Below are 23,534 nucleotides of genomic sequence, written 5' to 3'. Positions count from 1 at the left end.
ATCTCTGCGAGGAGGCAGGCCTGATCCCAAGGACGGAACCAAGGAATGAACCAAAGTCTTTACAAAGAGCAAATCAGATCCATATCAGGAGATCTAGATAAAGGAAGAGAAGTGACCACAGAGGCTCAGAGAAAAGGAACCCCAATGTCTCAGGGAATAAGGGACATGGTGAAAGGGAGAGAATGCCAAGTGACAGGGGTGCAAGCGCATTCCACAGACCTTTACAGGGAGCCTCCCAGGTGTCAGGCTCGGGCGACACGGGGGAACAGGACACAGCCTCTGCTTGCAGGGAGCTCGCAGTCTAGGGGGGAGCACGGGGCACGTTCGATAGCGTCACACAGTGTGATGGCTGTGGTGGCCCAGGACAAACCAAGGTCTGAGGAGCAAGGGGAGGGAGGGGGTGAGGACATAGGAGAGATGAGGAGGCAGAGAAAGAGCCTCAGAGTGCGGGGGAGCCAGGGGAGGGGCGTTGGAGAGATATAGGAACAGTCACTGGGACAGTAGCAGAGACGGAGGCAGCCCCGGAATGATGCAGAGAGATATATGGAGATGCTGTGGCACGGACCCAGCCAGTGGGAGAAGAGGTGGACAGAGCCTTGGGAAGGAGAGGAGGAGAGCCCAGCGCGGGAGACCAAGGGGGAGGGGAAGGGAGCCACTGCAGGGGAGAACTGCAGAAATGCAGACTTGCGGAGGTATGATCTGGCTGAGCGACCCCGCACAGTCACACATGGGGGCGACTGAGGAGAAGGGAGAGCATCTGCAGCCTCAGTCCCTCTCTGAGGCAGAAGTTATAGCCAAGGCGGGGGCAGAGAGGCTGCCCCACGCTGGCTGAGAAGGGTGTGGGCAGAAGGACAGGGAAAGGTGCAGGTGTGCAAACCCTCATGGGCCCACTTACACTGGCAGAAAGATGCCAGTGTAGGTTCCCAGCTCCCCATCGTGCAGGCTTGTGCCCAACCCTCTCTGGAGCTAAAGAGAACCACATCCCCCCCCACCCCCCCACCACCCCGCCAAGAAATACAGAGGCTAACAGACATACAGGCCAACCACAGACACATGGATGACAGCAAAGACTTGTGAGGTCAGACTGACATAGGAGAAACACGAGCCCTGCCGAGGGACGCCAGCCTACACCCAGGTTCTGGGCCTGTGTGGGGTCGCTGAAGCACACAAATACTCCTGTGTGAAGTGTTGCAGGTGCACAGGCTAGGCTGCGCGGGTGTGATTACCCTATGGCCATCAGTCTTCTCTCTCTCTCAGCCACACACATGTGAGGGCAACAGTGTGGTAAGAGTGAGGACTCCAGCCTGGGCTGAACAGGGTTGTACTGGGAGGACATGAAGGCTTCACCACATCAAGCCATGACTTGGGTCCAGAGCTTCTTCCCTTGGGGCCCCTCAGGCCAGGGGCCAGGTTGGAGGGTTCATGCCTGCTCTCTTCTGCTCAGGGACCCCTGGCGGGGGGTGGGGAAGACTGGTGGGTGCCCCCTCTCTCACAAACCAGGGTAACCTGGTGCCTGCCTGTGTGCAGTGTGAGGGCAGATGGTCGACGAAAGCCAAGTGTCATCCTGAGCCCCACTGGCGGGCTGGGTTGGCAGGCTGCACTGGCCCAGACCCTGGGCCTCCAGACTTTTCAGGAGCACAGAGACTCAGCTCTTAGGCTCCGAGTCCTTTTAATCCTGGACCTCCTACTGACAAGTCATGCGGCCTTGGGTGAGTCATCTGGCCTCTGTGAATCTGTCTCCACCTCTGAAAGATAGGGATAATCGGCACCTCGTAGTAATAACCCAAGAAAGCACTAGAAAGGCATGGCATAGAGGAAGTGCTCAACAAACAGAACTTTAGTTAGAACTGTTATGTGCTCCAATGAGGCAGATGTGCATTCTTCCCTTCCTCTTGGGACACACACAGGGACAGCTACACAGACACACACGGGAGGTGTCTGAGAGCCTACTGCCCTCCTGAGTCTCTGGCTCTGCATATGTGCTCCCCCCTCCTTGCTGTGCCTGACTCCCTTCTGGCCCCTTCACCTCTCCTCCAGGGTCTTCTTGGTCCCTCTCACTCCCATCCCCAGGCTGGGATGCCCTGTGCCACCTCTAGCAGAACAAAGAACACTACTGGCCACTTGCCAGTCTCCCCTGCTTGGCTGGGGCACTCTGCGTGTAAGGGCCAAGCCTTCGTCTTTGCATCTCCAATACCCAGCACGAGGAATAGAGCAGGCACTTAAGAAATGTTTGCTGAGTGACTAAACGAGTGAACAATCCATTTTTACTGAAACACTAGTGACCTAAATCCATAGGGAAGGCAAGGTCTTGTTGTGTCAGAAGCACCTAGGGAGGCAGCAGCCATGCACACACACGGACACATTGTGTGCTCGTTCACAGGAGTTGTCCACGGCAGGCCCGGGCCCAGGCCTCATTGGGGGCACACACAGCCATGCAGTGTGAGAGGAGCAGGAAAGCCCCCCCGCCGGCCCCCGCCAACACGTTATTGAACACTGTACATGGTTTCAATGGGAAGAGTGGCCAGATTCCCCCAAAGGAAATCATTTCCATTTCCACTGCTACAGACTAGGGTAATCCACAGCCTGTGGGTGTGGGGAGGAGCACACCGAACTCCTAGGCACACTGACAAACCCCTTTCCAAAGTCTGTTTCTCTCATATAGGTGCGCGCGTGCGCGCGCACACACACACATATACACACACAATCTTTGCTCCCCATCTCCAGGGCCTGGACAATGGTGAGTGGAGAGAGGGACAGGCAGGGTGGAGAAGGGATGGGGTTAGGGATCAGGGGGAGGAGCCTGAAGGAGAAAGGCTAGTGAGTGATGGGGGTCAGGAGCTGGGCTGGGTCCCCAGGGCAGAGACAAAAGGGGACCAGAGCAGAGCTGAGTCTGAGGGTCTTGGAATGGGGCTGAGATGGGGGGAGAGAGCCGCCAGACAGAGGGGCTTGGGAGGGCCTGTGGGGAGGGAACCAGGGCAGGCTTAGAGGCATGGAAGAGATGGCTGCAGGAGAGGTGGAGAAGGCCAGAGGGGTGGGTGGGGTGGCGGGGTGGCAGGGTGACCTGTAGGGATGGTGGGCAGGGTGGCAAGGCTGCAGCAGTGGGCCCTTTGGGGAGGGCGGGATGGGGGTGGAAGCCGGTGGGGTAGGGGTGCGGGGTGAGCTGGCAAAGAAGGCGCCTCGGGGAGCTGAGCACGGAAGGGAAAGGGAGCTGAGTGCCTGCAGAAGTGGTTTAAATGTCACTGTTAAGTGTGAGTGCCGGGCCACCCCCTAAATGCCGCATAAACCCCACTTAACCCATCCCTCCCAGTTCTAAACCACCCTCTAAACTCAGTAACCAGCTGGGCCACTGAGGCCCCCCACCCCTAACTTAAACCCGCTAAATGCCCCTCCCTGCCCTCACTGCCCCGCTCTGGGATGGGGAAGGAAGGTGGGCACAGCAGCTTTGAGCCAGATAAACCTGTTTAACCTCTGACCTTTGACCTTCCAGCTGCCTTTTCTTTTCCATCCCCTTTCCTTTTCTTCTATGTCCCTGTCTTTTTCTTTGGGTCACTCGTGCCCCTCGGGTGGGGCTGGCTCTGGACGGGAGCCTAGGGAGGGGACGGGAGGACGAGGGATCCAGTGCTTCTTCTCCCGCCTTGGGTGGACCTTCCCCCCTTTCCGGTGGATGTTGCTGCTTTACTCTGAATCTCCTGAGAAACGCGTAATTACTTTGCTAACTCCTTTGGACTTCGCCGCCTGAGAAACCTACTGTCTTTCTAAACTTTTCCAAGGAAACTTTGATAACGAGCGCCTGGCGATTGCTAGACAGAGAATCCCCTACCGGCTTGGTCGAGTAGTAGATGAGTGGCTGCTCGACAAAGGTAATTAACCAGAATTAATTAATTAATTAATTAATTAACTTTAAAAACACTATCTTAAAGGTGCAGAGCTCTCTCTTTCCCCACCGTGCCTTCCCCGTCGCCCGCCCCTTAGCGGAGGCCTGATGATCCCCCCCCCGGGATGCCCCCCCCCCTTTCCTCTCTGGAGTCAATCATCTGTGTCTTTAGAAGTAGAGTGGTGGTTCTGGACAGGGCTGGGTTTTGCTCAGAAGAGGGAGAGTCCTTGGGCTCTTTCCAAAGCTGGGATGGGCTAGGATAATCCCCGAGCTGAGCCTCCCGAACCTGGTACAGCAGGCTGGAGTGTAGATCGGGAGCAGGGTTTGGTGAAGGGCCGGCCAGAGGGCCACAGGGCGCTGAAAAGCAGGAAGTGCTGATCCTAGGATCCAAAAGGAGGGTGGGAAGGCTTCACCGGGGTCATCCTAGGAGGAAAGGGAAGCGGCCGGTGGGGGGGGGGGGCTCACATCCTACAGGAAAGACCCCCACCCACCCACCCAAGGGAGTGGCTGTGGGACACTGTCTCCGGAATGGGCCCACGTTGGTCTGGAAGGCCTCTCGGAAGTAAACAGAGGTGGGGGTAGGGAGAAACTAGGAGGTAGGGGCAGGGGCAGCCGTCCCACAGGGCTTTCTGTGCTGGCTGAGCGGATGAGGAAGACAACAGGCTAGCTGAGTGGCGAGGCACTGTTGGGTGTGAGGGAGAAGGCCACTTGTCACCAAGGGAAGTTGGGGCCAAGGGCAAAGCCATCCCATTCCCTTCGGAGAGGGGGCGAGCTCTGTACCTCTAAGGCTAAACTCTAGGGGGGAAGTAGCACTGTTAAATCCCCACCTAACCAGCTGATAACTGTGCTTTTAAATGTCCACTGGGGCCTGCCCCAGCTAAAACCCCCAAATGTCACCTCCAGCCCCCCACACAGCCAGCGGGGACTAAACATGTTGATAACCAGATGTGATAAATCCATAACAGGACAAAAAGTTAAAGGGACTGTAACAGACATCGCTAAAACCTACAGCCCCCAGCCGCACTGGGCTGCTCTCTCCAGCGGGGCGAACTTTAACCCTTTGAGGAGTTCATTGCGGGCGGGGCTGCAGGGGCCAAGTTCGCTAACCTGTGTAGCTTCCTCTCCATTACCCAACTCCCTCTCCCAGAATTAGAGAGGCCAAGGGAGCAGCTTGGGCTGAGGCTGGGACAACTTGTGACCCCAGGTAAGCAGAGCTGGACAGGCCCTTGGTGGGGGAGGGGTGGTGGGGCAGAATGCTCTGGTATTTCCCAGAGTGTGGAAGGAGGAGCTCACTTCCCCTTTCTCATGAGGGGTCAGCCCCCTCAGCCTATCTCCTGGGGGCTGCTGGGAGACTGAGATGAAGTAAAGAGCAGGAAAGTATTTAAGAACGAGATCTGGGCCCTCTTGGAGGGATTATTTTACTGTCAGCATCTGGCATGTGGTAGGTGCTCAATAAATATTTATCGAATGAGTCCATTTCCCGTTCCAAAACATGTCCGGTGAAGCGCAAGTCCCATGAGAGGCTTCCCAAGAAACAGACTGTGGTGAAAGGAGCTTGGGAAATGCCAAATCCCATTTCTTCCTCTTGGAGATGCACGTGGACGTTGGTTTAATAAAGACACTGAGAAGTCCTGTGAGAAAGAAACCTGTCGTTTAATTGTGAAGCATTTGCTTCCCCAATGTGTTCAACGACTGTATGAGCCTTCTCCTCTTGACCGTCTCCTAATTCTTATGCCTGGGAGTAATCTCTGGACGTGGTAGTCCTCAGGCACCTCTCTGGGTCTGGCATTCCGGTTGCTACTAACTAGTGCTCAGCTTTTGTGGGCTCCGGTTCCCCCATTTGGAAGAGGGTGCCACTGCTCCAGGGCAGAGTAAGGAGTTGGGCAGTGGGGGGGCACCGGCGGCGGAGGGGGGAGAGGCCGAGCAGAGGGCTGAGCAGATTCCTCGCCATGGACGGTCGGGCAGATGGTTGGGTGGCCCAGGGAACCTGTGTTTCCAAAGAGGGTGTGGGTTTCACAAGTTGGACTATCCTCAGCCCAGGTTTTGGGGGCAGGGAGTACAGACACCTAACTCTAAACCAGATCTTTAACGAGGCACTAACCAGAGGCTAACGAGGGCTAAGCCAGGTCTTAAACCCCCTAGCGCCCGCAGGGAAGGTCCAGGGGAGCGGGGGACAATGGAGTAGCTCCCCTGCCGCTCCTCCTCCCCAAATAAGCAACACCAAAAACCAAAGTTAAATCTAAACTTAAACATAATAAATATCTTTTCTAAAAACCAAACCAAAGCAACAAACTCAGAGGGTTAAACCGACCCCCAGATCCACTAACACCAAAAAGAACAGCCGAACCCCACCCAGGTGGGAATGCTCAGGTGTCACTGCTGAGTGGGGAGCGAGATTGGAGCTGGAGCGGGGTTTTTTTTGGCTGTCAGCGAGCGAAGCAAGGTCCCTTTAACGTTTTCCATCTCTGTGCTTGCACATCCTGGCGGGGAGGAAGGCCTCTGCTCTCCAGGGTCAGGTCCCCCCCCTGGGCCTTGGAGGGGGGAGGCGAGAGGGGAGCCTGGCCAGAGGTCAGAGGGCTTGGTGGTGGCTGGCACGGCAGAGTGGGGTCTGCGTGGCTGCTCCCACCCTCACGCACGCCAGCCCTCCTCCCGCGCACCGTCCTTACCTCCGGCACGTCGGTGTCGCCTCCCTCTCTGCTTTGACATGCACTGACCACTCAGCCTGCCAGTCCCTTTCTCTGTCTCCGCCTCTTTGTCTCCTCTGTCTGCTGCTTCTGAGGGCTCCATGGCTCGGGGCGGGGGGCACGACACCGGGCGTGGGACGTTTGGGGAAGCAGAGGGAGAAGATGGGGATCAAATTGAGGGAAGGGAAAGAAGGGGGAGCGATGCCCCTGGAGCAGGAGAGGGGGATGGGAAGGTCAGAGGCACGAGCATGGCGGGGAGAGGGGGGAGCTGGGCTCCCTTTCCCAGCCCATGTGTGCCTCAGGGCCCCTCCCCCTCTGGGGTCCCCACCTGGCTGGGCTGGGGGCTGTGGCTGACGAGGACTTTCCCTTTGGTGTCCGCCCCTCCCTCGTTTCTCCAACCCCCCGCCCCCTTGCTGGTTTCCCTCTCCATCCTCTTTCCTTCCCTCGGCTTCCCTCTGTTCTCCCCATCCCTCTCTGATCTCTCCCCACTGCCTGCCCCTCCTCTGTCTGCCGCCCCCACCAACTCCCCTCCCCACCAGGCCGCCAGCTGACCATCTTCAACAGCCAGGCTGCCATCAAGATCGGGGGCCGGGATCAGGGCCGCCCCTTCCAGGGCCAGGTGTCCGGCCTCTACTACAATGGGCTCAAGGTGCTGGCGCTGGCCGCCGAGAGCGACCCCAATGTGCGGACTGAGGGCCACCTGCGCCTGGTGGGGGAGGGGCCGTCCGTGCTGCTCAGTGCGGAGACCACGGCCACCACCCTGCTGGCCGACATGGCCACCACCATCATGGAGACCACCACCACCATGGCTACTACGACCACACGCCGGGGCCGCTCCCCCACGCTGAGGGACAGCACCACCCAGGTGAGGACCCTTGGGGCTGATGGACGAGGAGCGAGGCCTCGGGTGGGGGAAAGGGCTGATGTCTACGTAGCAACTGTGGCACCCAGGGGAGGGTCTGAGGGGACTGGAGGGGTCCTGGAGGCTCCTTTGCATCCTTGTCATGGCGATGGTTCAGGTGAGGTGGGAAAGGCCTCGTTCACGAAGTGGCCTTTGCCCTGGTGACCAGGGATGTTGTACGTGGGAAGGTGGTCACTGTTTCTATGGGTCAGGCCCAGTGGTAAGGGGGAGTTTGGTACTCCAGCTAGACCAGGGAAGACCGCCCAAGAGGGAGGAAGTCTGGACCGGAGTGAAGGTGGAATGACCCGTCTGCCCGCCACATGCCGGAGGCCAGGCCCCGTGGGGTGTGGGCAGCGAGTGGGAGATGGGTACCACCAGGATGGCGTTGCTCCGGCTGGGCACCGAGGAGACAGCCCTGGAGGGGCCGGAGGCTCAGCTGGGGGTGGCCGCCGCTCTCTGGAGGCTGGCTGAGGCCCGGAACAGTGTCTCCTGGATTGCCGGTGTCCTCAGAGTGGGACTCCAAGCCCACTGCCTTCTCGCATCCTCTCTTTGTGACCTTGAGCAGATGTCCCCCCCCCCCCAGCGGGCCTCAGGGTTCCCTATGCCTGTGGGCCGGAGGGGTGTTGGTGCCGACGGTTCCCTGGTGCTTTACCCTCCCCGCACTGCCTGCCCACCTGCTCAGGTGCTCTCTCTGGGTCAGGTCAAGCCCAAGTGATTTGAGTTGATCTTCTCTTGTACCCGGAGGGGGGTCGAACCTGGGGAATGAGGCTCTCCGGGTGCCAAAAGCCAATTGGGCGTGTGACTTACGGAGGCAACTCGGGAGCCCGGCTGAGTTTTCTGGTTGTTGCCGTCAATGATTGTGGCCCAGGGAGGGCTCACTCCTGGCATGGTAGACCTTACTCAGTCACCCCAGCCCCCTGCCCGAGCTACTGCTGTCCCTCATCACCCATGGTCGTTGAGCCTCTATGTCTGGAGAGAAATCTGTGCTGCTGGGGGGGGGGGGAGAAGTCTGGGGGCAGCCTGGGGGGTGTGCCTCAACTCCGCCGGCCTTCACTGTAAGTGAGGGCACGACTCCCTGAGCCTGAAGTCCCCTCAGCCCTGCCAGTCTGTGCCGTAGGGGGCCTGGCGCTGGCTGACAGCCTCATGCAGGCGGGAGAGAGGAGTCTGAACCCCCTTCCCCTCTGCCTTCATGGGCAAGAAAAGCTAGGGCCCCCAAAGGCCAGGCCTTGCCCCAGGGAGCAGGGAGCCCCAAGGTTGGGCACCGACTATGCCCAGTGCCCAGAGGCAAGAAGGGCCCCCCAGTCTCAGTGAGAGGGCGATGGACTGACCATCCAGGTGGAAGAGGCAGGTGGGGGCCTTCGGGGTCACAGCTGTGCTGGAGAAGCCCCCACAGGATGGGGGTTGCTGGAGGGGCAAGGATGCCCAAGGAAAACCAGTCTTTGAAGATAGGGGGTGGGATGGGGGTGCGGGAGTGAAGAAGAGGCACCATGTGACCCTTTCACCCCTCCCCACCCCAGACTCCTCCCACCTCTGGCCTTCAGGAGCCCTCTCCCCACACCCTGCAGTCTCTTGGGCACCATTCCTGCCCGGACTCTGGGTTTCCCTCCTTGGGTCTCTTCCCTAACACACTCTGAGCACGCTCCCCTTCCCGCCCCCTTACATTCACTCATCTTGGGGATTCTCTTTCTTTGCAATCAGGAGGAAAGAAAATGCTGACAAAGTCGACTCCCATTGCCATGGCAACCACAGCCCTAATTATTGTGTGCAGCCTGGTTCCGGGCTCTGGGAAGGGGGTTGGGAGACAGATGAGGGTGGTGGGGTAGTGGGGTTGGAGCCAAGAGCCACCCCCCAACCCCAGGTCCTGCTTCCCTTCTCTGCCTGTGCTGGTCTCCAGAGGCCCCCATGCCGCATCTCCCCGATGCCCTGGGCCCCTTGCTCCAGGCCCTGCACCCCCAGGGCTAGTGTCCAGTCTCCCCGGCTTCCTGGAAATAAAAGACACAGCATGAGCCGTCTCACTGATCCCCGGGAGCTGTGGGAGCTCCCGCAGGGTGGGCGCTGGCCAGTCTGTCTTTGCGCAGCGGGGAACAGGAGGCTCTCGGTCACCCAGCCAGCAATGGGAGAACTGGGGCACAGACCAGGGTGTGTGTCTTGGCCCAGGACCCATCTCCTGTGTGGTGCCACACCTCAAGAGGTGGCTTTGGGGCCTACTGACCCACCGCTGGACCCTCTTCCCCACCCCCCCTCCTCTCGCCCACAGAACACGGATGACCTCTTGGTGGCCTCTGCCGAGTGTCCAAGTGATGACGAGGACCTGGAAGAGTGTGAGCCCAGTACTGGTGAGTGCCTTTCCCCCCTCCCCTGCCCCGGGCCCGGGTGACGCTGATGGGAGGGGGGCGACTGTCCCTGCCACCTGGCCCGAGCCCAAGGGGCCTGCTGCCAGGTCTTACCTTTCCCCGATAGTTTCCTCTGCCTTCCTGCCATCCCCCTCCAGGTCCCTCAAATTGTCCCTCTGGCAAGGCAGTTTCTGGCCCTTTGGTGCCCCAGCCCTCCGAGGTAGTGAGGTCCTTAGCTTGGGATCCTGGGGTTCAGGGCCAAGGAATGCTGGGAAGGAAAGAGGGAGACTTTTCCCTAGCGAGATGAGTAACTGCAGCTCCCATGAGTCTTTACTGGGTCTGGGGTGGGGAGGGGGTGGTTAGGTGGGAGATCGCAAGCTTAGGAACTACAAATCCCATCAGCTCTTGGGTCCAGAACTGCAACTTCCATCAGTCCCTGAGGCCTGATTTTTGCTGGGTCAGCAGTAGAGATCTCTGCTCATTCCCGGTCTCAGGGAAGTGGCCACTCTGCCAGGGCTGCCAGGCCAAGCTGGGGCAGTTCTACCACACGGCAGCTCTGTGCCAGGCAGTGCGTGGCTGGGAGGTGTGGTCCCTTGGGGAGATTGGGACCTGAGGTCTGGTCTAGATTTCTAGTGGAGCACCTGCCATTGAAGGAGAGCAGGGCTGGGAGGGAAGGCTTCCTGGGGGTGGCATTCCAGGCCTCTGCTGGATCCTTTCAGCTGGAGAAAAGGGTGCGGCCCCAGAGAGAGACCTGACTGGCAAAGGAAGGGTGGGCCTTGAGTGCCAACTGAGAAGTGTGGGGTGTGGAATGGCGCAGTGGGTGCAAGGGCTGCTCACCTGAGCAGGTTGGGGGTGGCTGAGAGGAGCTGGGGGGAGGGAGGGCCTGAGGAGCTGAGGTCCTGGTGCTTACAACTGGCAGCGGGAAGGGAGGAAGGACTGAATATGGCCAGATTTCTCAGTGAGGGATCATGGGACTTCCTGGATGAGCCTGTGGGAGCCTCATCCCTGGCTTGGGTTTCCAGAGACTTCTCCTGGTTACCTTGCAATGTGTGGCACCTGGGCTCTTGCTACTGGAAGGCTGGAGGTTGGGGCGGATGCCTGCAGGTTTGGGGGAGGTGATCAGTCAGGTGAGGAGGGCAGTGTGACTGGGGCATATCTTGTGAATCTGGCCTGGGGTAGGGGGGGAGGGGGGGTCTGCCAGTCCCAGAGGAGATGCTCAAGCTGAGCCTAGGCTGCAACCATGGAAGGAGTGTGGGGAGGAGCAAGAAAAACCATGGAGCCTTGGGGCAGAGGCTCAGGTTCCAGAGACCAAAGGCAGAGGCAGTTCTGGGGCCCAGGCCACCCCGAAACTGTAGGCCAGAGCTGAGGAGGGTTGTTTGGTGGTCCTGGGCCCTGAGGCACTTGGAGGAGCTGTAGGCTGTTGGGTTGGAAAGGCCTCCCCATCCATAGCCAAGAGCTGGTGCTTTCTGGAACAGACGCCCTCCACTGTGGGGAGGCTCCTCTGCCGGGGGGCCATCTGGCTCCATCTCACTAGGCCCTCTCAGCTCAGGGATGCACCCTCATGCTCTGCCATGGCTCTGGGAGGTTCTGGGCATCTGGCAGCTTCAATATGGCATTCCCCCCCTCGACCCTGCTTCACCCCTCTGACTCGTCAGGACTGGGCTTTCCTGGAGGTGGAAGCAGTGCCTTGAGCCTGGGCCTGCCGAAAGTGGCTGTGATGAATGGCCCCATGAGAGCCCTGGGGTTGGACTCTGGGGACATAGGGCTGGCGGGTCCTGAGAGAAGGGCACTTGGCCCCATCCCATGTGTTTGCACACATGTGCTTACTCTGGGGGGGGCTGCTGTGGGGTGAGAGGAGGGGTCTGCTCTCCTTGGACCCCACGGAAAGGAGTGTTGGGCCAGACGGCCACTGTGCAGGGACCTGCAGCACATCCCGGGCCATACGAGGGCCACACGTTATCTACCAAGGTTCTAGCTTCCCAGCTGTGGCACCGAGCGTGTGCGCCGGGGGCCGAGCTCCCTTAGGCTGTGTGGGGACAAGGGAGCAAGGAGAAGCTGAAGTAGGCAGGTCAGCTGCCCTCCCCCAGTCAAAGGGCCAGGCCTATGAGGGGAGGATGGAGGGTGGAGGAGGAATGGAAGCTGGGGGATAGGGAGAGGCCGGCGGGCAGCCCAGCACCCGGCTTCAGATTAAGGGCAGAGTGTGTGCTTAAGCCTCCAGAGGAAGCCGTCGGAAGCCCCCGGCTCTCATCGAGATGTGCATGGCACTCGCCTGCATTTCCATACTCGCGCCACTCTGAAATGCTTGAAGGTGGATTTTTATCTTGATGGGAGGCAAGGCGAAGATCAAGATGACTCCAGAGCCCCTCAGGCTGATCTAGACCATGCCACCCCCCTACTTAGAGGGAAAGGGGACTCCAGCCAGAGGCCCTCTTGTGCCCCCGGTACAGGGAGGCTTTTTCCTCTAGCCGAGGGCCAGGCCTCCTTGGGCTCCAAGGTCAGTGTTAGAGGTGAAGGCAGCCTGCCTGGAGACTGTGGCTACCCAGGGGCTAACCCCAGGGACCCCAGGGCATTTGCATCCTTCTCACCTGCCAGATCCTCCTCCCTGCGTCCAGATGCCAAGCCTGGGATCATCCCTACTTGCTTTCCATCCTTTCCCTTGACTTGGGCCCCTTCATAGACCCCAGGCCCCACTCCTTCTCCTCCCATCTTGGGGAGATCATCCTCTAACATGGGTATTTCACTTGAGGTTGGCAATCTAGTCAAAGAAGGGTATCGTTTGCCGGACACAGTGTTTAGATTCTTTTGAATGGGAGTGCCTTTAGTGGGGACGCGCTCTGCATCGTGGGTAATGTCTCACCGTCTTAGCCAGCCTGACCCAAGCATTACGTTGGGGGCCTGGCCCCTGCAGGGATTAGAGTGTGCACCCCTTGAGGCACAAAGGAAGTGCACACCCAGACTCAGATCCACAGAGGCACACATCTATAAGCACACACAGAGGCACACACACATATATCCATGCACATACATTTATGGATCTCCCAGCAAGCTCACACCTGCCCACTTGCTCACAGGCACCCACCTGCTCAGATCCACAGTGTTTCACACTTACATGTCCTCGTCACACCAAGGTATGCACATGGGGTGTCTTCAGCACACGGAGGCACGCTCACACACACTCATACCTGTTGAGGCACAGACCAAATGTTTAGGATCACATGCACATGGTCAGAGGCACCCACATATTTCAGACACTCGCGATGGGTGTGTGTGTTCAGCGTGAGCTTGTTCACACACGTCCTCGGACTGCCAGAGTTCCACACCTCGGACTGCCACAGATCCACCTGCATAGCTCCGACCACGTCCTCCGTGCATGCTCAGGCTTACAGATGCTCACAGATGGTTCAGAGGGACCGTGTATGCATGTTCAGAACAGTGTGCTCAGACCTCCGAGGTGTGGGCGCACATATTTGCATGAGTTCAGGGAAGCATGCATCTGTGCCCGGGCTCAGAGGTGTGTGCGGCACAGCTCCACCCAAGTTTGCACTCACGCTCAGACCTACAGTGTCCCACGAATAAGTTCACAGGCACTGGGATGCACAAACATCCTCAAAGGGATGTCATGTCCCAAGCACATGTGGCTCATTCCCACAGAGGTGCGCCCACGTGCACCCTGAAGGCACCTGTGTGCCGAGATCCCCAGGGTACGTGTGCACAGGTCCTCAGAGATGGGCTATGTGTCGCCAGAGCCCAGGGGCCATGCTCGTTCAGACATTTGTTTAGACCCATGCCTGTTCCCCTCCCGTGGCCCCATGAGAGGGGATACTCTGAGGCTCCCCGTAGCTCAGACCTGCAGAGGCCCATTCTTACGTTCACGCCCATGTGTTCAGAGACACGCACATGCTCAGACACACACACACACACACACACACACACACTCAGAGGCACATACTTTCAGACTCACACACATGCTGGGAGCCACACCAGTGCTCAGCCCTCTCAAGGCACACAGACTCGTACTAGGGTCCTACAGCAGTGCACATGCACACACACACACGCACACACACTGGTGTCTACACTGGCCCACATGGGCTCTCACAGGTACTGACACACTTACTCCTGTGCTCAGATGCACACCTGAGCTGCGCGGGGAAGGCCTCCTATTCTCAGGCCCTCAGGCCATACAGACATGTTCAGACCCAGTAAAGTGCCCGCCTCCGAGTGAGCACACTCAGCTGTTCAGACCTGCACACAGCTGTTCAGGTGCCCGCGGACACGTGTACTCAGATCCCCAGATGCCCACATGTGCTCAGACCACGGAAGCAGCTCATGCACGTACCCTATAGGCACGCATCCCTCCTGAGGCTTGGCCCCCATGCACACATACACGAGACCCTCTGAGGCGTTCACAGGCTCAAGTCCACAGACACACAGACACACTCACTCAGACCTACACCTTTAGCTGAGAATCACAGAGGTGCAGATGTGCTCACATTCTAGTGTTTCTTAAGGTAACAGCAGTTGCAGTAATGGATAACCTCCACAACACCTGTGGTTTGTTACATAGAAATGGATTTGTCCCTCACTTAAGGTTACAAACCAGTGTTCCTGGTGGGTGGGCAGCTCCTCGGGCTACTCCAGGGCCTCGTCCGCTTCCCCAGGTGACTTCCTCAGTTGTGGTGGAAGGTGACCAACAGGCGGGGTCACGAAGGGGTGGGTTCCGTGGGTCAGGCCCGGGAGGAGACGCACATTACACCTGCTGCTTCTGCTCAGTCACGTGGCCACAGCTCCGTGTCCAGGAAGGCGGGGAGGTGTGGTCTTGCTGTGCCCCTAGGAGGAAGCAGAAACAGATTTGGGGACCAGCTAGCAATTTATCTGCTCAGTGTGGCTTTGGGTCACCAACAATCCCTTTCACTCTTCCTGACATCCTGAAGCCCTACCCACTCAGGGCCGTCACGGCAAAGGGGAGGGTGTCTGGCAGGTGGCGGCCCACTTGTTGGGTCCAGACTTGCTCCTGAGGACCCTTATGTGGTCCGGATCCCTGTGTACTAAAAGGATAATTGATCTCACTGTCTACAGAGCTCAGCACACACCCCAAATCCAGTGGTGGGCCAGATGCAGCCACCACAGTAAAAACTAATTGAAAAAAGAGAAGGATGAAAATAAACAAACAAACAAACAAACAAACACAAATAAAAAGAGAGAGAAAGATGGAAGGAGACACACAGAGGCCCCAAGTTCTAAGCTTTAGGAAATCCAGCCAGCACGCAGTATGTCAGACTCCACCCCTGCAGTGAGACTCCACCCCTGCAGCGGGGAAGTTTCTTCCTTAAACCCTCCATCTCTGGTCTTTGAGAAACGCCCTCTCCTTTGTGGCCCTGGCGCTGCCCTGTGTGAGGTTCTAACCAGTTCTTATCCTCCGTGGCCATCTCTGAAGTGGGTGTTGGGGGAAATGTCCATCTTGGGGGCCCTATGGTGTTGACAGCCCACTTCCTGCTCCTGCATATTTGGGGGCCCAAAGGCTCAAGCAGTCAACGTAACTACACTCAGCGTTCTTTCCTGGACATACTTGTCAAGAGCTTTATTTCCTTGTTTCTCTGAATCCTTTCCTGTCTCTTAATTTAGTCATGACTATTTTGAGGGCATTTGAAACAGTAGGTGGGAAGGCCACATCCTTAGGTTGATCTGTGGGGCACGGCTGAGCCTTCCTTATTCAGGTGGAGGTGTCACTTTGTCCCTAAAGCCATTCCTGACCTCTCTTGTGACTTGCAGGTTGGAAGCAGGGGCTTTTTTGACACTTGGCAAGCCCCACATTTTTGGGCTCTCTCTGTTCCCTTCTCTGCTTGCAAACCCACCCACTCTTGCCTAACTTTGTCTTCTTGTAATATGTGACTGAAAGCAGACAGTAAAAGCCAGCCTTGTCATCCCGACTTTCTGGCACGTTCCTTTTGTGCCTCAGCCTCAACAGGCACATGGCCTTCCCTGTAGGTCATCACAAGCAGGGTTGGAACCGGATGTCCTGCCACTGCATTTTATGGTTCTGCATCTTTCTAGCCGTTTCCTTGGATTGTTGCAGGAAGGCCACCGGTTTTTGTGACGTACATTTCTGGTTCAGTGTCTGTATTAGTTCAGGTAACATTTGTTTCTGGAACAGATGACCCCCAAATCTCAGGGGGAATTCGAGGGAGGTTTCTCGCTCAGGTGAAGCCCCGCCAGGATGCTCCTGCTCAGCAGCAGTTCTGCCCCAAGGGGTGCTTTTGGGAATCCAGACTCCTTTCATCCTATGGCTCCTCCTCGATATTCAGCACGTGGTTTGCAAGGTCACCGGAAGGAGGAGAAAGAGCACGGAGGATCGCACACAGGAGACTTCTGTGGGCCAGTACTAGTAGTGCCCACTGCTCAGTCATGTGGCCACACCTAATTGCAAGGGATGCTGGGAAATGTAGTCTCGGTGCCCAGGAGAGGGAGAAAATGAGTTTGGGAAAAGGGTCACTCCCAGACGCCTACCTCACGCCACAGGTGGCATGCTCACAGGTTCTCAGCGGTACAGGCATGAATTCACACACAAACACACGGGTTCTGACCCGGGCTCAGAGGCGGGTGAGAGGCTCACTCACATGCAGATTCCCTGGCACCTGCGTCCATGCGCTCAGATCCATCGAGGTTCGTGTACATACGCACACAGAGGCTTAGAGACGTGTGCCCAGGTGCACAGAAACAAACTCTGGGCGCACGCGCACACACACACACACGCGCGCGCGCACACATGCACGCACGCCTGACCTCGCGTCCACCTTGATGTTTGCCGTTGCTGTGCTGGGGTGTCCGAGTGGGGTGGGACTCCATCCTTCGGGCCACCGCACCCAGTTGCACAGGTGGTCCCCTGCTGGAACAGGTGAGTAAGGGCTGAAATCTAGCCGGTATTCTCTCCTCACCAAGCTGCGTGTCCTGGTCCTGGGAGCAGGGCTGGGTCCACCAGGAAGACAGAATACCTTTTTCTGATTGTGTACAGAGAGACCGTTTGCCAAGTCATGCACCTGAAGGGCCGTGGCCACAGAGGGGCTGCCTTTTTTCTACCCCACACAACATGCCCTGTGGGCTAATGGCTTTGCCAGGGCAGGTACCCAAGCGCTGGTGGGTGGGGCCTCAGCCAGCTGACTGCTGAGCCTCTGACACTCAGCCTCAGTTCTCCGTGCTCCTTTGGGGGGGGGCATACCCTGCTTGGGTGGGAATGGGGTTCTTGGGTAGACTTCCAGTCAGGAGCCTCTGTGCCCTAAAGGCAGAAAGAGCTCAGCTTGCTGGTACAGCAGTCCCTAGAGGTAGGGGAGCTGGGGGAGGAGGGGTGCTCAGGAATGGCCACTGGTCTCCTTGGCCAGATGGAATTCTCTCTAGCAAGTGGGACTGACGTGCCCTGACATTCAACTTAAAAAGAGTGGAGGGGGGTGGTGTCTGTGATAAATGCCCCTGTGAGGACTTCCAAGCGCTGTAGCTGCCTGACATGGGGGAGGGGAGGGAAGCGGCCTTGGCTCTTTATCAGACTCCCAGGGGCACCCCATCCCTGGGTGCACCCTTGTAGAGCTGAACCCGCGGTTCCGGGCACCACAAGTCTTTGCGAGTCTGCTCCCTCCAAGGCCCAGTGAGAAGGGCAGCCCAGGGAGCCACTGGTTGGACTTTCACAGTGCGGAGTCTCTGAGGGGTCCTCCCTTCCTCCAGACCCTCACCAGGACAAGCTTGCCTGACCCCTCCCGGGCCAGTGTATGACCCCAGGAAAACCCAGTACCCTATGTTGCATATGACTTGCTGGCCACAGAGCCCAGATCGGCTTGAGTGAGTGTGGGGGAAGGAAGACAGTGTGGGGTCTTGGTAGCATGCTATCTTTTGGAGAGAGCGGGAGCTGTGGGGGCGGGCAGAGATGGAGGCTCATGTGGAGGATGTGGGTGAGTGCAGGACACCCTCAGGAGATGCTGTCAAAGCCGTGGACAGAGCAGGGCCCAGGAAAAGCTCCTAGAGAAGCTGGGGGCATGGGGACAGGGCTGAGACCCAGATATGGAGGCCAGGACACAGTTGGGGTTGAAGGGCAGGGGCAAGAGTCAATGTAACCAGGCCCGGGAGGGCTCTGGAGCCTGGAGGAGACTGCACAGGGGGAACTTGGTGGGGGGGGCCCTGTGTGCCCCAAGGACCTAAAGAACCAGTGAGTTGGGATAAATGGTTGCAGAGGGCTCAGGCTAGGCAGGATTTGCCTGTGGCCCAAGGCCTGAAGCCCCCCCCACCCCTTTCCCCAGTGTATCTGGGGGTGAGAAAGAGAGTAGCGAGACAAGGTCTGTGCCCTGACTGTGACCTGATCAGCCCATTTAGGGCGTGACATGCCCCCCAGCAAGGGACTCCTCCCTGGGCCCTAGCTATGGGCAGCTGGTTGAGGGCCACAAGCCTGCCCAGGACAAGCCTGATCCTGAAGTTTCCGGGAGCAGCTGGTGACCCCATGTAAGATTGAAGGTAGAGATGGCTGTGGGTGAGCGCTGGGCCATGGAGCAAGGCGCCTGTCAGGCTGAACTCAGCAGTGCCTGAGAACCCAGTTGCTCTGGCCCATGAGAGGGGCTCCCACCCCATCCCAGATGCCAGGCCCAGTGCTGGGTGCTAGGGAGACAGACAGATGGGCCTCAAGCCGTCCTGGAAGAGGAGGTATTTGGCTGGACTTGAAGGATGAGTGAAATATCCTCAGGGGCAAGGTGCTCTAAACAGAAGGCAAAGGTCAGGGAGAGGGCAGGGGTGTATGGTCCAGCAGGGAGGGGAACCCTGCCATGATTGGACACAGGCACCAGCCTCTCCCCAAGAGCTGAGAGCTGAGTGTGGCCCTTACCCAGGGACCAGGGTGCTGGGCCGTCCCTAGTGGGTCCAGGGCTCAGGAGGTGGTAGAGGGACAAATTATTCATCCATAGGCTGGAGGTCCGTGGGAGCCAGGCCTTGGCCTTACCCTGGGCCTGGAGCCCAATACCTCAATTTTATAGATGAGGAAGCTGAGGTCCAGAGAGTGAGAGAAGATTGTCTGCAGTCACACAGGGTGGCCTCCCAGGTTAACAATCAAGCTAAGAGTCAAGCAGATTACCACAGGCATGGGGAGGATGAATCAGGCCTTTCCAGGCTCCTTGTGAGATTTGGCCCTAGTGAGCTTGGGAAGCCTGCCCACCCCAGGCCTCAGCATCCTCCTCCATAAAAGGCCAACGTTGGAGGGTCCCAGCTCCACAGAACATGCTTGTCTGCTTTTGGCTCAGTCTCTCAGTGTGGCTGAGCCCCAGGAGGGCCAGGTGCCCTGGGGCTTCACAGTCTGGGGTGCAGGTGAGCCCTGGCCCAGCGGGAGAGTGGAGCCTGGTGGGAGGAACAGCCCGAGAAGCTCGGCAAGGCTACAAGTTCAATGGCAAGGTCTTGGCTGTGGCTGGCTAGTGTGACCAAGGACAGCTCTGCCAGGTTGCTGGAGCTTGGGATGTGAAGATCAGCAGTGTTTGAACAGTAAGCACAGAGACTGGAGGGCTTAGGGAGCAGGGAGCTGGAGAAGGGACACAAAGATGTGGCAGCGGCACATGGTTGGCTTGGCTGCAGTGGGGCCCTGGGATGCTTCCAATGGAGGGGGTAGGGGGTTGTGGAGTCATGAAAACCAGACCCTGCAGAGACCAGGGAGAGGCACTCAGATGGGGGCAGGGCTTGGGTGGAGGGAGAGCTAGAGAGGAAATCTCCAGCCCCAGTCAGACCCAGAGGTGCCCATCTAAGAGGAGGAAACCCTCCCAGCAGCCCCCTAGGGCCAGACTCCAGCTATCTCTACCCCACACCGGTGGGTAGCAGTATTTGGGGACGGGGCAGTGGGCTGATGGAGTTGTAGTTGTCCTGGGCGGCTGATGGGAATTGTAGTCCACACCCCTCCAAGGGCTAATGGGAGTTGTAGTTCCCACCCTTTGGGGCTGATGGGAATTGCAGTTTATGCCCAGGGTACCTCAGTTATCAGACCTAGGGAGAGAGACCTAATCACCCCCCACCAAACCTTCCCCACTAGCTTCCCCCCCCCCCCCGCCCGGGGCCCTGTATTAGCAAGTGCTTCCTTCCCAGATGGCTGTGTATGTATTTTCTTTTCTTTTTTTGCTTTCTTCTTCTTTCCGTTGTTTTATTATTGTTTTAACAATAATAAGAGGGCCAGAGGCTGTCAAGCCCTGGTCAGGTCCTGGCGGCCCATGGGGGTTCTGGGGAGGGGGAGGGGGGAAGCCAGTGGGGGTCAGAGGTGGAGGGTGAAGAAAGAGAAAGTTGGGGAATTAGGGTTAGCTCAGGACTCATGTCCCTGTCCACTTCCCTCCCTCACTCCCATCCCTTCCCCACCTCCTTGCCTCTACATGGCTTGTCACCAACTCACCCAAAGTCCTATGGGACAGGACCCTTCTCCAATGTCTCTGTCTCCTCCTTGCCCACTCTTTCTCATGGACCTTGTCACCTCCCACCTTCAACTTCTTGTCTTCCCATGGCCAGCCTGCAATTAGCCTTCAAAGCTCCTTCCCATGATCATCCTCTCTCAAGTCCTCTCACCCATGTAGCAATTCCTACACAGCTGCCGGTCATGTACCTCTTCCCTCAGCCCTCCTCCCACTGCTCCCCACTTCCCCCCCGCACACTGACACCAAGTGGTGGTAACAGTTTCTCAATGCCAGCCTGCACTGTGCAGATTTTAGCTTTGTGTTTAATGAGGGGGAGAGGGCACAAGTGAGGGAGGAGAGAGAGTATTGAGGAGGAAGCAAGATGTCCAGGGAGAGAAGAGTGAGGGAGGGAGATACCAAACAGATAGAAAACGTTGTACGGAAAAGTTGTTTTTTCTTATTTTTTCCGGGAGAACCCGCTTACACAGCTCTGTTTGTAATTTTTTTCTTCATGCTAAAATCACACGGCCTATTTGTTGATGTAAGTTGCCTGAATTCCGTGGTATGCTATCTTCTTTTTTAAAAACAAAAGAAAAAAAAAACAAAAGCAAAAAAAGAGAAAAATCTAGAAAAAAAAAAACCCTAAAAGATACTGTTGTTAGGTTTGTTTAAATGCTGCTCTTGTATCTGTTTTTAAGCCTTAAACCAGTAGAGTTTTTTTTTTTCCGTTTCTTTTCGATTTCGTTTCCTTTCTGTTCCTTTTGGTTTCTTAAGACAAACAAAAGACCAAAACCCAGTGAGCCACAGAGCCCGTGCGTGGGGTGCCCAGGGCATCTGAGCCGCTGCCCGCTTAAAGCGCAGTGCTCCGGCAGGCTGGCGGGCGGGCCCGGCCCGCTCTAGTCTCCGCCAAAGCCAATTGGAACCGATTTGGGTGTGTGAGGCTGTTGTTTCTCTCTCTGTGCCGGCCACCTGCACCCTGGGCCCTCGCTGACACCCTGTCTTTTCTCTTCTCTCTCTTGTTCTAGGAGGAGAGTTAATATTGCCCATTATCACGGAGGACTCCTTAGACCCCCCTCCCGTGGCCACCCGATCCCCCTTCGTGCCCCCACCCCCCACCTTCTATCCCTTCCTCACGGGCGTGGGCGCCACCCAAGACACCCTGCCCCCACCCGCGGCCCGCCGCCCGCCCGCCGGGGGCCCGTGCCAGGCCGAGCAGGACGACAGCGACTGCGAGGAGCCCATCGAGGCCTCCGGCTTTGCGTCCGGGGAGGTCTTTGACTCCAGCCTCCCCCCCACGGACGACGAGGACTTTTACACCACCTTCCCCCTGGTCACGGACCGCACCACCCTCCTGTCACCCCGCAAACCCGCTCCCCGGCCCAACCTCAGGACAGATGGGGCCACGGGTGCCCCCGGGGTGCTGCTAGCCCCCTCCGCCCCGGCCCCCAACCTGCCTGCGGGCAAAATGAACCACCGAGACCCGCTGCAGCCCTTGCTGGAGAACCCCCCCCTGGGGCCCGGGGCCCCCACGTCTTTCGAGCCGCGGAGGCCCCCTCCCCTGCGCCCCGGCGTGACCTCCGCCCCCGGCTTCCCCCGTCTGCCCACAGCCAACCCCACGGGGCCCGGGGAGCGGGGCCCGCCGGGCGCCGTGGAGGTGATCCGGGAGTCCAGCAGCACCACCGGCATGGTGGTGGGCATCGTGGCGGCCGCAGCGCTCTGCATCCTGATCCTTCTCTACGCCATGTACAAGTACCGCAACCGTGACGAGGGCTCCTACCAGGTGGACCAGAGCCGGAACTACATCAGTAACTCGGCCCAGAGCAACGGGGCGGTGGTGAAAGAGAAGGCCCCGGCTGCTCCCAAGACGCCCAGCAAGGCCAAGAAGAACAAAGACAAGGAGTACTACGTCTGAGCCCCGGCTCGGCGCCCCACTGCCAACTGCCCCTCCCCGGACGGCCCGGGAGCGGGGTGCGGCCCTCTCCCTGCCGGGGCCATGGGGACCTGCTCCCTGGCTGCCTCAGACTTCTCTCACGAAGAGGAAACGCAAAAAAAAAAAAAGAAAAAAGAAAAAAAAGAAAAGAAAAGGGAAAAAAGAACGAAGGAAAGAAAAAAAATGAAAAGAAAGAAAGAAAAAAAATAGCAAAGGAAACCCCGCGCTCGTCCCCTTCCTCCTGCCGTCCAGTGGGGCGGCGCCATCCGGGGCTCTCCGTCCCTCTCAGCTCTGCGCCCGCCCTGGGCAGGGCACGTGCTCACAGCCCTGGGTTGATTTATTTTTTTAAGGGGGGGTAGTTTTATTTTGGTGGGGTTGGGCGGGAAGGAAGGCTGGGGGTTTTGTAAAGTGTCCACTACTCGTCCTATTCATTTCCTCCATTTTTCTTCTTCCCTCTGTCCCTCCTGCCTTCCTTCTCTTCCCAAGCCCTCCGGCCCCCATCCCAGGCTTGCTGTGTCTCTCTGTCCCCACCCTCCCTCTCCATTTCTTTTTTGTGTCTCCCTTTCCTACCTTTGGGTTTGCAGAGTCGGTGGGAGAACGGCGGGCGGGTGGGCCGAGCGGCCCAGCGTGGGGTGGGGGGCGGGGGCGGGGCAGGGCAGTGGGGTGCCCACCCCAAGCGCCCCGACTCTGCCCACCAGGAGGAGGCGCTGGCCTGGAGCCGCCCAGGGAAGGGGCTGGGGCCGGGGAAAGTCCTGTTCTATTGTGTGCCGCCGGGCGACGTGCATTGATGGGGAAGCTGCTGGAGGAGCAGGGGTGGGGGGGCGGGTGGGAGGGGAAAGGCAAATGCAGATATATATTAAAGACAAATTATCTAGATACCCGAGCAGCAGCCTGTGGCACCCGTTGGGCGCGGGCACCAGGGAAGAGAGAGCCGGGCGTTGCCCGCTGACTGCTGGGGTCACTTCTCTGCCCACGGGCTCCCTGCTCCCCCAGTTTTTTTTCTCTCTTTGTTAACAAATGTGTCTGAGTCTTGGAAAACACCCCAACCCCGGAAATGTGTGGGAAAAGAAAACAAAAACTTTCCAAATCCAACGGTCCTGTGCAGTTTTTTTGGGGTGGGTACTGTTGGGACATCGGTCCTGGCTCTGGGCTCGGGTTTGGGCTCAAATTGCGGCCTGTGAGAGCTGGTAAGTAGCATCCAGAGTTTTGGGCTGAGCATGGTTTTGGGTTCCTGGGGGCGGCCTGTCTTTGTCTCACCCCCATGTACCTCCTGGCCGGAGGATGGGGCTGGAGAACCGCTAGGTGGCCTGGTGGAGCCCACCCCACCCCCCCGTGTCAGGACAAATCCCCAGAGGCAAGAGCGTCATGGTGCCCCCTAGTGGCTAAGGTGGGTCTATGCCTCTGGGGGCTGCTTGTGCGCGGGT

At 58.2% G+C, this 23,534-nt stretch overlaps 1 protein-coding gene and 1 long non-coding RNA gene across 8 annotated transcripts in view; one reads left to right on the top strand and one right to left on the bottom strand.

Annotated features, from left to right (window-relative positions):
• Positions 1-23,202, top strand: part of NRXN2 (neurexin 2) — a 98,663-nt gene extending 75,461 nt beyond the window's left edge. For 2 of the 6 annotated variants that reach the window (XM_027580348.2, XM_035722953.1), the window contains 4 exons: positions 3,771-3,860; positions 7,098-7,423; positions 9,717-9,795; positions 21,206-23,202. In XM_027580348.2, the coding sequence (XP_027436149.1) occupies positions 3,771-3,860; positions 7,098-7,423; positions 9,717-9,795; positions 21,206-22,092 (1,382 nt within the window). In that variant the 3' untranslated portion in view covers positions 22,093-23,202. The remainder of the gene's footprint in view (positions 1-3,770; positions 3,861-7,097; positions 7,424-9,716; positions 9,796-21,205) is intronic. The other 4 variants (XM_027580338.2, XM_035722954.1, XM_035722955.1 and 1 more) reach the window with 3 other exon arrangements.
• LOC113914797 lies at positions 5,306-14,515 on the bottom strand. Of its 2 annotated transcripts, none has more exons than XR_003517529.1 (3): positions 14,390-14,515; positions 6,541-6,765; positions 5,306-5,505 (listed from the first exon to the last, which is right to left on the bottom strand). It is a non-coding gene; the product is annotated as an uncharacterized LOC113914797 (long non-coding RNA). The 2 variants fall into 2 exon arrangements; XR_003517530.1 differs by lacking the exon at positions 5,306-5,505 and adding an exon at positions 5,677-5,861.
• Positions 23,203-23,534: the final 332 nt, after the last annotated feature.

Source organism: Zalophus californianus, chromosome 11 (genome assembly GCF_009762305.2).
Source record: "Zalophus californianus isolate mZalCal1 chromosome 11, mZalCal1.pri.v2, whole genome shotgun sequence".
Taxonomy (NCBI): Eukaryota; Metazoa; Chordata; class Mammalia; order Carnivora; family Otariidae; genus Zalophus; species Zalophus californianus.
Note: the sequence above shows the minus strand (reverse complement) of the source record. Positions and strands in the feature narration are given on the sequence as shown.